Below are 13,156 nucleotides of genomic sequence, written 5' to 3'. Positions count from 1 at the left end.
CCTATTAAAAAAAACAAATATGATCGGATCAGCCGAAAAAATCTAAACTTTTTTTTACATTGGTCAGAATTTTGAAATGTTACAATCAGTCAGAAAAATTGATTCCAATTCTTAAATGGAACAGATATTTAAAAAAATGTATGGTTTGTGGCCACCTTAAAGTGAACCTCTGGACTAAAAATCGACTCAGCAGCACTGAAAAGGCTTTGTGTTTCTTTAACAGTTTCACAGCATCAGAACTTTATTTCTCTTATACAAGCCTAATTTTTAGCTGCACAGAAGAAAACTGCCCGGGCATTTTTCCCCTGATGCTGTGCAAAGCATGATAGGATTTTTGATGTTGTTGCTCTTGTTCTGCTGTTTTGGTGCAATTTTTTTTTTTGTACATTTTGAATTTGACATTTGAAGCCTAGCATGTGCAGCTGGGAGGGGTTATCAGGACACAGGACAGTTGGAACTGTCTCCTGCTCCTTGTCACATCCTTTCAACCAAAAAGATGGCTGCCCCCATGACAAAGATGGCAGCCCCCATAAATCACAAACATTTGCCTTTTCTTTTAAAACAGGGTGGGTAAGAGATTATATTACCTATCTATTCTAATTAAGATAACGAATGTAACTTAATGACAGTGTGTTTGTTTAGGCTGAAGTTCCCCTTTAAGAATGGCTGCAGTTTACATTTTCACAGTGAAATTTGTATTTGTCTCCGACCATTTTTTGGTTAAGGGGGTAAAAAGTATCCTATATGTTATTTCAGGTAATGTACTGTGTGTGTGTGGCAAATTTCATTCAAATCCGTTCAGCCATTGCTGCGTGATTGAGTATCAAACATCCAAACATCCGAACTTTCACATTTATAATATTAGTGACATCTTGGAATAAAGCAGAGGATCTCGGCACAGCAGCTGAGTTCCATGTATAGCTGCTCAATTTTCAGGCATTTAATCAGCCAGGTATAAGGCACACCACAGCATTCGATATCTACTTATTTTTTCTTTACTGCGAAGGTGTACTTATCCTTTCAGATCTCCCCTGCCCTCGCCCTGGAACTTTGTATCCATTAATAAAAGAGAAGGCACACTCTGTACAGAGATCAGATCAATGTAATGGGAAGGAATGTCATTTGCTTACCCATCTGCGTCTTGAAAATTTACATTCACTCTCTTGGCGGAGCCCAGGAGCTCTGTGACAATGAGAAGAGAGAAAGAGACGTGATTGAGAACAGCTGTAATGCACAGTCAGCGATTGTCACACTAGATCTGATGATGAAAAACACCTGCACAGCAGCCACAAAACAAATTTGCTAAAGGCTTCTTGGTTCCTCTAAACTGATAAATGGTAACAAACACAACCCATCTTGAATGCATAATGCAGAAAACTGGATAGGTGGTTTAGTTTGCACAATTTACAGAGCTACAGGTTAAACTCAAAGAAAAAGTGTCAAATACAGACTCTCCGTTCTGTTTTCTTTCTGTGCAACACGGATCCGTGTGCGATCCGTGTTTCTGCACAAGTGGAAGCAGGTCCTATTTTTAACATAGGATCCGCTTCCTGCGTTTCTGCAGAGCTTTAAAAATGGATCCCACTGATACGTTTTTAAAACAAGTGTGAACCGGCCCTTACTTGTTTTTAATTACTGTATTATAAAATGAATACAGCGTTTATGGTAAGTATACAGTGTGGGGCATAATACTGTTTTTTAAAGAGGAACTCCAGTGAAAATAATGGAATACAAAAAAGTGCTTCATTTTTACAATAATTAATATAATATAATTATAATAATTATTTAGTCAGCGTTTGCCCATTGTAAAATCTTTTAAATCCCTAATTTACATTCTAACATTTATTACATGGTGAGATTTTTACTGTTGGCAGGTAATGTAGCTGCTCCTTGTTTTTTTGGCAGTTGGAAACAGCTGTAAACAGCTATTTCCCACAATGCAGCAAGGTTCACAGAGAGGAAACTGCCAGGAGTGCGTACTGTTATTGTGGGAGGGGTTTATTGTGCAAGGGGTTTCACCACAATATCAGTCATACAGCGCCCCCTGATGGTCTGTTTGTGAAAAGGAATAGATTTCTCATGTAAAAGGGGGTATCAGCTACTGATTGGGATAAAGTTTAATTCTTGGTCGGAGTTTCTCTTTAAGTAAGGCCTATTTTTAACACTGACTCTCTAGCAACCACAAACTGTACTTACGGTATCTGGCATCAGACTATCCCCAATGCTGCCAGATAATGGGGGTTTTACTGTATATGAAATAAATTCATTACATGCAAAGCAAGATATTTCAAGCCTTTGTTATAATTTTGATGATTATGGCTTACAGCTTATGAAAACCCGAAAATTTAAGTCTCAGGCCATCATAATATGATGAAAATGTTCAATATTCTAGGCTCTAAGTGTCAGACTCTAATCAGCTAAGTAACCCAAAACACCTGAAAAGGGTTCCTATTTCATATATTAGTTTCTCCTTTTAAGTTGAATTACTGAACTAAATGGACTTTTGAAGATATACTATTTTTCTGCGTTTCACCTGAAATCTCTGAACGGATAAAACCGCTGATTTTTAAAGGAAAGGTGGTAAATACTAGAGATGATCAATCAGATGCCAACGTTCTGAGTTGGGTGTGTGTGTGTGTGTGTGTGTGTGTGTGTGTGTGTGTGTGTGGGGGGGGGGGGGGGGGGGGAGGATGTAAGAGATTCACAAAAGGACTTTTACGGGTACTTTTACGTTAGCCGGGCGCATCCACTAGGGGGCGATAATTACTATTCCCCCTCCAGGTTGCCATGGATAGTAGGGAAAGATGTAATTCTGGTGGAGTTTTATCGCCATCTAGTGGATGCGCCCAGCTAACGGAAAATTACCCTTTTACGTTATACACCCAGTGCATACGTTGCGCCTTTTCCAGGGCTGTGGAGTCGGAGTCGAGGAGTCGGAGCAATTTTGGGTACCTGGAGTCGGAGTTAAGTCGGTGTTTTCATAAACTGAGGAGTCGGAGTGGAATGATTTTTGAACCGACTCCACAGCCCTGGGCTTTTCAGACACCATGTGAGAATGGATGCGATGTGCGCATGCAGTGTTTACGCCATTTGTGCAACCCATGGTACGTCGTTTACACAGCACTCGAATTTTACATACGCTATCAGCACAATGACAACATAAATAACGCAGTGACTAATGCAACTGTGTCTAACAAAACCCACTGTAATTACAAACAACAAAGCAAAGAGAACCTGTCCCGTGTAAGCTTAAAATCTAAGGTTCTGTTCACACCTAACCCTTTCCAGTCCTATTAAGAGAACATCTATGCCCCTCCTCCTCCCCCCACCCCAGCACTGCAGGAGGAACATGGGTGATCTCTCTGTGGTGCGCCAGAGGGAGACGATGGGGTTTCTTCCTCCGCACACTAGAGCAAGTAGCACTTAAAACAGATTGATACAGCCTTCTAAAAAGAATAAGCCTAGAACAGGTTTCCAAGTACATGCACTGACACCTTACGTTAGAAACCTGACAAGGTAAAGCTATAAAGGCTGTGATACTTTAGCAGAATGCAGGCCAATAAGCAATGCTAGAAGCATTCAGCCTCATCTTCCCATTACCAGCAGACATGAGAACTTGGTACATGTGGCTAATTTCCGCTGAATGATCAAACATATCTGCAGGAGGGGATGGCGTCATGACACATGTCCCTTCACATCCAGCTCCTGAGGATCACAGTGACACATACACTAAAAGAAACCTTGTTCAAGCAGCTTGTATAAAGACGTATATGAAGCCTCCCCATGTGGCTAGGAAGAGTGCTAACAGTAGTCAATTACATCTGTGCCCTCTTGTTAGTAGTGTATGTCAGAATATGGTCGGCTGGTTTCCGTGTCAGAATTTCACTCTATCCAGCAAACAATCAATATCGTCCTGATACTCATTTGATGCATTTAGGGCTGATTTACACTACAAGCCTTTTTCTAAGGCCCGGGGGCCAAATCCAAGCAGTGTACTGATTTCGGAAACCAGTTGCGATTTGTGAATCTCTGATTCCCGGAGCAATTGTGATTTGGCCTTACAGCCACGGAATTCGAATTCCCAACGCTGCATGTAGCGCTTTGCAACCCCTCTGCGATCGCAATGCTGTAAGTAGAGCCATAGGGTTCCAATAATCTTTGCCGATTTTAGGCAATTGGAAAACACTACAGGAAATGCTCTACTGGATACCAGCCCTAAGCGCCAGCAGTTTCAAAAAAGCGCTTGCTAATGTAATGCGTGTTTGTTGACCAATGTGGTTATTATAAAAAATTACACATAGCATTACATTAGCAAGCACTTTCCAAATCATTGGCCCTTGGTAAGGGCTGGTTCACAGTATGAGCAAGTTTCTCTCTTGCACCACTAGATTTTTGATCCACTCCCACCAACACCCACTCAATTAAATCGTTTTAAAGAATAACCTTTCCTAATCAACTGCTAATCAAGCCTGATCAGCTGAGTCTCTCACATCTCTGCACACTAGGATGGCAAACTACGAAGTAATGGACGGGGTTATACACCCATATCTAGCAATATATACCTTTTTTTGCCCCACTCCCAACCTCCTCCTACCACCTGGTCATGTTTAAGGCTACTTACACACTAAGACGTGGCGTTAGGTGCTACGTTGAGGTCGCATAACGTGCACCTAACGCAACGCATGGTGATGTTGAAGTTGGACGTCAGATTGAGCTGCGTTATGCGGCTCTCAAAGCAGCCGCTCCAGGTTAGTGATAGGAAGTCCGGATCTTTTTAAGGATTTGGATCATTTGAATCGGATCATTGAAAAGATCCGGATCTTTGAACCGAATCATTTGAATCATTTTACTAGGGAAGCAGACTGGGTGAAATGACTAGCAGGACAGGACTTTCCCTGCACTGTACATTCTGTATGTTCCTGTTTCTTCCAGACAGACATCCACTGTGAACCAAATATTTCATTGTGATGATCCGGATGATTCGACTCACAAAAAAGATCCGGATCAAATGAACGATTCATTCATGATCCGGACAACACTACAGTCCTACCACAGTCTCTGCAGTGCAGTGAATATTAATTAGCCATGTGGCTGGCCACAGAGGAGGAGGGGAGACCTCCTCCTCCAACATTACTGAGCATGTGCAAATAGTCTAACGCTGCTTAGCCCAGTATAACGTACAGCATGCAGCACTTTGTTTAAACGTGCTGCGTTACTATGTAGTGCAGCGTGTGCACTGTGAACAGCACATTCATTTTACAGTGCTGTGAGTTAGGCTGCGTTATTGGCTGCTGTAACGTGGAACTTTAAAGTCCCACTGTGAAACCAGCCTAAAGGTCCGTACACACCTTTGACGGAAGTCGCTAGTTATTGCTGGGCCAGGAAGCCCGCACGCGTGTCAGCTGTGTAGCTGACGCCGCCGTGCTGTGTTGCTATTCTGGGGGAGGGGGGGGAGACAACAAGTGGCGTGTTCGTGACTTCATGCGGCGGGCAGGGGAGTGGCGCAACCAATGGGATCGGCGCCGTTGGGGTTGAGCAGATCGGCTCGGCAGACTGCTTGCGGGTTGGGGTCGGGGGATCGCTGGCTCCCATACACATGCCTGATTGTAGGCTGAGGAGGTCGTTATAGGCAGACTTAAGTCAGGTGTATGCATGAGGTTAAAGGACCACTATCATGAAAAAGTGTAATTTTAAAATACATGAAAACACATAAATAAAAAGTATATTTTTTTCCCAGAGTAAAATGAGCCATAAATTACTTTTTTCCTATGTTGCTGTCACTTACAGTAGATAGTAGAAATCCGACATTACTGACAGGTTTTGGGCTAGCCCATCTCGTCATGGGGGATTCTCAATGTTTTCTTTACTTTCAAAAGCACTAGTGAACAGCAGTTGCTCCGTCCAACTGTCAGAATAATGTGCAAACAGGTAGGAAGGGTGGCCTGCATCTTTGTATAGATCCTTTCCAGGGAGTGCGTTTGTAAAGAATACATGAAATGCTGAGAATCACCCATGAAGAGATGGGCTAGTTAAAAACCTGTCGGTAATGTCAGATTTCTACTACTTACTGTAAGTGACAGCAACATGGGAGAAAAGTCATTTACAGCTCATTTTACTCTGGAAGAAACATACTTCTTATTTGTATGTGTTTACATGTATTTTAAATTTTAAATTTTTCACGATAGTGGTGTTTAAGTAAGTAGTGAGTACAAGGGTGGTTTCCACTTATGCGATTCCCTGAAAGTGAATTCAGATGCTATTTTTCAGCCTACTGAAATCACTATGCAGCATAATATTGCATAATATTGCATCATACATCCGAATCCCATAGCCGTGCATGGAATGCTACAAGGATTCGGATGGCGGCATCACATCTCGCAAGACGCATGCCAACACAGCAGAAACGTAACCTTATCCCGTCTAATTAGCTCTTACTAAACAATTTACAGGTACTTAGAAAAAGCCAATCAAAACAAATTTGACAAAAATAAAAAAATATTTTTAATGATACAATCATTTTGTTTTAATGTTTGTTTTGAATATAACACAATGTAAAGTCAAACGAGTAGATTTGCATTGTTCCCTGCTTTTCATTTTGCTATTGTACTATTTTACTAGGCTTCAATAAAAGAAACTTTAATGGGGTGGAAGCATTTTTTACGCTGAAAGCAGGATAATTAAGGTAAAACTGGGTATCTGGATCATTTATTACATTCTACTGTGTGTCATTTGGCTTCCCACTGTCAGCATTACATAATTGTACAATAATGAAGACAAAAATATTTACATGTTTAGTGCACACCTCCCATAACATGAGTCTGCACAAAGCAGGACGTAATATGTATTGCTTTCTTCCTTCCCTTTTCCACAAAGGAAACATTCATTGGATAGGGAAGAGAGATTCAGAAAAGCTTGGTGTTGTCGGGGAAACGGAGCCCCTTGTTGTCTTGGTTGAAGGAGATGTAGTACACAGACAATCTCCCTCTTCCCTTTCCCACTGTGTGAGGTTTGGCTGTTACAGCCATAGACCTCCCTCCACTGTATTGGGGGTGTGGTTTTAATGTGTAATGTGGCGGAGAGTTTGCAGCGATGTGGGAGCAACAATGGCGTTACAGAGACACGACTGGGGATTAAGAGCAGAAGAGGAGTCAGTACAGCATGGATCAGAGCAAAAGTGGCCCAAACATGATTCAGCTCCATGGACTGACCAGCCAGATGGTGAAGTCACGTGGTCCCAGAGTTTAAAGAGGAACTCCAGAGAAAATAATGTAATTAAAAAGTGCTTCATTTTTACAATAATTATGTATAAATGATTAAGTCAGTGTTTACCCATTGTAAAATCTTTCCTCTCCCTGATTTACATTCTGACATTTATCACATGGTGACATTTTTGCTGCTGGCAGGTGATGTCAGTGGAAGTAGCTGCTGCTTGCTTTTTTGACAGTTGGAAACAGCTATACACAGTTATTTCCCACAATGCAACGAGGTTCACAGACAGGAAACTGCCGGGACCATGGTCCTCACAGTATCCTGCCATACAGAGCCCCCTGATGATCCATTTGTGAAAAGGTAAAGATTTCTCATGTAAAAGGGGGTATCCGCTACTGATTGGGATGAAGTTCAATTCTTGGTCACGGTTTCTCTTTAAGGAACCCGAAGTGAGACACATATGGAGGCTGCCAGTCTTGATGATCCTTCTGGCATCAGCAGTGTCTGAATCACACACCATAAACAAGCATGCAGATATTTCTAAGGAGCATCTAATCTGCATGCTTGTTCAGGGTCTATGGCTAAAAGTATTGGAGGCAGAGGATCAGCAGGACAGCCAGGCAACATACATTGCCCACCGCTCCAAGCCAATTGGCGTGAATGCGGCGGCAGCCCCAGGACCGATCCACGCTGATTGGCGTGAACAGCCTTCTATGGGGCTAGTAGGAGAGTGCGTGCGACGATGCGCGCACATCTCCGCTTGGAAGACTCAGCTCCGCCTTCAGTCTCCCAGCAGCGATCCCCACTCGGAGACTGTTAGACGTCTAACATACCTGTACAGCACTACGATCTAATGCAGCGCCGCACTGGGGACAGCTGTGTGATACGGCTGTCCCCCTGGAGGACACAGAAGTGATTGGCGGTGATAGGCTGAAGCCTATCACAGCCGATTGCTGTGACAGGCTGACATGAGGGGAAGGTGGGAAAAAAAAATAGGCATTTTTATTAATTAAAAAAAAAACGGTACTTATCCGTTAGCCGGGCGCATCCGGCAGGTGGCGCTAATTACTATTCCCCCTCAAGGCCGACATGGATAGTAGGGAAAGATGTAACTCTGGTGGAGTTTTGTCGCCACCTAGAGGATGCGCCCGGCTAATGGATAAGTACCAAAAAAAACACTGTTGGTGGGGAGAAAAGGGAGGGAGGGGGGAAATCACTTGTGTGCTGAGTTGTGCTGCCCTGCAGTGAGGCCTTAAAGCTGCAGTGGCCCAATTTATGAAAAATGGCCTGGTCTTCAGGGGGGTTTAACACCGTGGTCCTCAAGTGGTTAAAAAGAAATACATATGGCAGCCTCCATTTCCTCTCAGTTCAGGTGTGCTTGAAGTTAGACTGGATTAGCCACATGCTTGTTTCAGGTGCACTGACGCATGAAAGATCAGCAGGACTGCCAGGTAACTGGAATTGTTTAACAGGAAATAAATATGGCAGCCTCCATATCCCTCTCACTTCAGGTGTCCTTTAAATAAACTGACTGACACCGGGAAAGCTTCCCTGTAAATCACCAGAGCTTCCGCCTACTTCCTATTCACCATCAATGAAACAAAGCCAGGTTCAGTGCATTGAGCGGTAGTTTGGCAAATCATCCTCTTATTAACACTTTCACAGAGATGTCTAACATGACAAGTAAATGATCCTTTCATCATCCTGTACTGAGCGGCTCTTAGCAGAGACGTACCCCGGCTCAGAGTGACAATGTGTGACGCACGCGGCTCATTCAGCCCGCGCTTTGATTATAACGATCACGCTGCTGACGGATCACGTTCCCGCTGCTCGGAAGCCTTCCTCCCGCACCAATCACTCCACACACTTCATTAAAGGAGCAGTAACTAACACACATGCAAGCGCAGGTAAGTACAATTCATCTGCCGCCCACTCTCCTGACTCGCTGCTGTTATAGATGTGGCCTTGGAAACGTTCGCTTGTGGTAACAATGTACTTGTGTGGGAGCACTAGTTGCTTTAGAAGGAGCGCAGCCATTTTGTGTGCTGGAGTAATAATGCACTGCAATTCCACATCACAGAGCTGCATGCTGATAGCAGACGTACAGTCTGTGGTAGAGAGGAAATTAGGCTTGGTTCACACTGTAAAAACACAATTGCAATCGCTAAGCGATTATAATTTTACAATGCGATTTTCAGAGCAATTTTTAAAGGAATGTGCGTTTTTGCACATTAATTTAGGCTTCTTTTACATTTGCAGAGTACACCTGCGTTGTGTTACCCTATTTTGCCACAAGTGGTCGCAAAAGCAATGAAAGTCTATACATTCACACTTCTTGAGGTCCCTTGCAGTGCGCTGGAAGTACCCAAAGTGACGCAAGGGCAACAGCATGTTATGCAAGCACTGCACGTGTGTAAATGACAGAGCGCGGTGCATCGTGGTGCGCATACGCAGACTGACGGGAATCCCAGTGACATATTTCCTGCACAGTGGTACTTTACTGAGCAAGGGCTCAGAGCACTATGCATAGGACCCTATCGGAGGATTCTGCCGCAAGGTCATATGATTGTCGTTTATTGCGTTGCGGTGGGAGCAAAACAGGCCTCAAGCAGAATCGCTCTCAAAAATCGTACAGTAAGTACAGCAAGATTTTGATTTTGTGAAATTTGAAACATTGCTGTGAGAACACCCTCAGTGTGACACTGTACTAGCACTTTGCTGATTGGCAAGTGCAGTGAAATTGCCCCCAGTGTGAACCAGCCCTAAGACTAGATTTGCATTAAAAATGTGTGTGATCTGGAATAGAGAATAGACATAAACTTCAAAGCCTGCATGCAGCGACTTAGAATAACACAGTTAGACCGCATTGCTGTGAATAGGCCCACAGATGAGCTGACATGCAGAATAATTCTGCAACTGAGCACTGTGAACTAGGCCTTAGAGATTGTCAATAGAATGCTTTTTATATCAGCTTGCATGCAAATTTGGGGGAATTGGGCCAATCAAAATTTACTAGTAGTTAAATTCACATAAAATTTGCATGCAAGCTGGAATAAGCATGTCATTGATTATCTCTGTTTGGAACTATAGTGCAAAAAGCTGTATCTTTACACAGGGCTAACCAGCAGGGGTGTAAGAATAGCCCGCCGCGACCCACAAATGTCAAGTTCAGAAAGTAAAGATTACAGTAAGACCCCCAGTACCCAGTACAGGTGGGGATTGCATGATGCCGGATATGTGTGTGTGCCGGGTTGATTGAGAAGTCAAGCGTCTGGCTGTAAAATAACACTAACTTCCCGCCTTGCAGAGCTCTACACAGCAGGAGCGACTTACCAAACCAGCGAGTGCTTCTTCTGCACTTCCTGCAGCTGCTTTCCTTCATCCTCTGTATATGGCTCCCGAAGCGTGCATGCGATCCAGTGCAGGTCAGGTGACACACCGGAAGCCGTACATAGATGCTGGAAAGCAGCTGGGAGCATAGAAGACGGCGCCCAGAGGTTTGGTAAGTCGCTTCTGCTGCACACAGCTCTGTAAACATCTAAAGGTCCATCCCCATACTACTCCTCAGGCATGTCGGATGGGTGAGACTGCTGGATGCCTGCATTCCAGATAACGGGAGTTTTACTGTTATTTTACAGTAATTAATTGACAGATAATTAACCCTTTCCAATCCTTTGTCAGACTGACATTGGCATTTTCCATTGAAAACTGTCTGCCACTAGATGGCGCAGCACTTACAGATTTATTTTTATTTTTTTAACAAAATAGCACCTTCAGATTTAGTACAAAGGATGAAAAGCCCGGTGACTATTGACCAAAAGTTTACACTTTGAATCCTTTACAGTTAAAGTAACCTCCAGACTAAAAATCTACTCAGCAGCACTGAAAAGGCTTGGTGTGTCTTTAACAGCATCTTTCACTGCATCAGAACTTTGTTTTTCATACCCAAGCCTCATTTTTAGCTGCACAGAAGCTAAGCTTCACCCCATCAAGGAAATCTCCCCAGGCATTTTCCCCCTGATGCTGCATAAAGCATGATGGGATTTCTGATGTTGTTGTTGTCATTGCCTAGCAACTGGGAGGGGCGATCAGGACACAGGACAGTTGGAACTGTGTCCCATGCTCCCTGTCACCTCCTTTCAACCAAAAAGATGGCTGCTCACATGAAGTCACAAACATTTGCCTCTTCTTTTAAACCAGGGTGGATAAGAGATTATATTACCCATCTATCTTAATTAACATAACTAATGTAACTTAATGACATTAGGTTTGTTTAGGCTGACGTTCCTCTTTAACCAATATATGGTTTCACCTAGATTCAAAACTTTCTGCTTTAAAAGAAATCTAACGTTAAAAAAAAAAAAAAAAAAAAAAAATTGCTACTGCGCATGCGCAGAACATTCCTAGACACTGCAGAGCGATCAGAGTGTCCCCGGCTGGAGGCCATGGGTATGCAGTAGCCTTCAATTGGTCAAAACCAGCCAGGTTTCAGGGGGTCGCTGCTGCTTGCTGGAGGGTCGTGGAAAAACAGCGTGAGCACCGGATGACTGCGAGGGGCTACAAGAAGCCACAGGTAAGTTAAACTAATTTTATTTTTTAGGCTTAAAGAGGAACTCCAGTGCAAATAATGTAATAAAAAAAGTGCTTCATTTTTACAATAATTATGTATAAATGATTTAGTCAGTGTTTGTCCATTGTAAAATCTTTTAAATCCCCGATTAACATTCTGACATTTATTACATGGTGACATTTTTACTGTTGGCAGGTGATGTAGCTGCTGCATGCTTTTTAGGCAGTTGGAAACAGCTGTAAACAGCTATTTCCCACAATGCAACAGGGTTCACAGACAGGAAACTGCCAGGAGTACGTACTCAAAGAATTTCTTTGTGGGAGGGGTTTCACTACAATATCAGTCATACAGCGCCCCCTGATGGTCTGTTTGTGAAAAGGAATAGATTTCTCATATAAAGGGGGGTATCAGCTACTGATTGGGATAAAGTTCAATTCTTGGTCAGAGTTTCTTTAAACTTTAACCACTTTACCACTGACGGGTTTTACCCCCTGACTACCAGAGCAATTCTCACCTTTCAGCGCTCCTTCCATTCATTTGTCTATAACTTTATCATTACTTATCACAATGAAATGAACTATATCTTGTTTTTACCGTCACCAATTAGGCTTTCTTTAGGTGGGACATTATGCCAATAATTATTTTATTCTAAATGTGTTTTAATGTAAAAATAGGAAAAATGTGGGGGAAAAATTAATTATTTTTCAGTTTTCGGCCATTATAGTTTTTAAATAATGCTTGCTACTGTAATTAAAACCCATGAAATTTATTTTCCCTTTTGTCCCGGTTATAAAACCGTTTAAATTATGTCCCTATCACAATGTTTGGCGCCAATATTTTATTTGGAAATAAAGGTGCATTTTTTTCAGTTTTGCGTCCATCCCTAATTACAAGCCCATAGTTTATAAAGTAACAGTGTTGTACCCTCCTGACATAAATATTTAAAAAGTTCAGTCCCTAAGGTAACTATTTATGTATTTTTTTTTAATTGTACATTTTTTAATTTTTCTTTTTATTACAAAAAAAAAAAAAAAATGGGGAGTGTGGGAGGTAATGAGTTAATTTTTTGTGTATAACTAATTCATTTGTATGTGAAAAATGTTTAGGGTGTAGTTTTACTATTTGGCCACAAGATGGCACCAGTAACTTTTTGTTTAATGCGACCTCCAAGCGTCCTTTCGGACGCTTGGAGGAAGTAGTAGGAGGCTGGGTACGGGTTTTTTTTTTTTTTTTCACAATGATCGCGCTGCTTAGCGGAAAAGCAGCGGATCATTGCGGGGCTTAGATCAACGAACGGGAATGGATTTTCCCGTTCATTGATCTCCGGGCGAGCCGCCGGCGGCATGTTTACCCGCGGGAATGCGCGCAAGAGCGAGC

General features: G+C 42.6%; 1 protein-coding gene across 5 annotated transcripts in view; it reads right to left on the bottom strand.

Annotated features, from left to right (window-relative positions):
- Nucleotides 1-13,156, bottom strand: part of CASKIN1 (CASK interacting protein 1) — a 361,626-nt gene that overhangs the window by 164,525 nt on the left and 183,945 nt on the right. For 4 of the 5 annotated variants that reach the window (XM_068244315.1, XM_068244317.1, XM_068244316.1 and 1 more), the window contains exon 2: nucleotides 1,131-1,182. In XM_068244315.1, the coding sequence (XP_068100416.1) occupies nucleotides 1,131-1,182 (52 nt within the window). Of the gene's footprint in view, nucleotides 1-1,130; nucleotides 1,183-1,849; nucleotides 1,879-13,156 lie in introns of those variants that run through there. The other variant, XM_068244319.1, reaches the window with a different exon arrangement.

Source organism: Hyperolius riggenbachi, chromosome 7 (assembly GCF_040937935.1).
Source record: "Hyperolius riggenbachi isolate aHypRig1 chromosome 7, aHypRig1.pri, whole genome shotgun sequence".
Classification (NCBI taxonomy): Eukaryota; Metazoa; Chordata; class Amphibia; order Anura; family Hyperoliidae; genus Hyperolius; species Hyperolius riggenbachi.
Note: the sequence above shows the minus strand (reverse complement) of the source record. Positions and strands in the feature narration are given on the sequence as shown.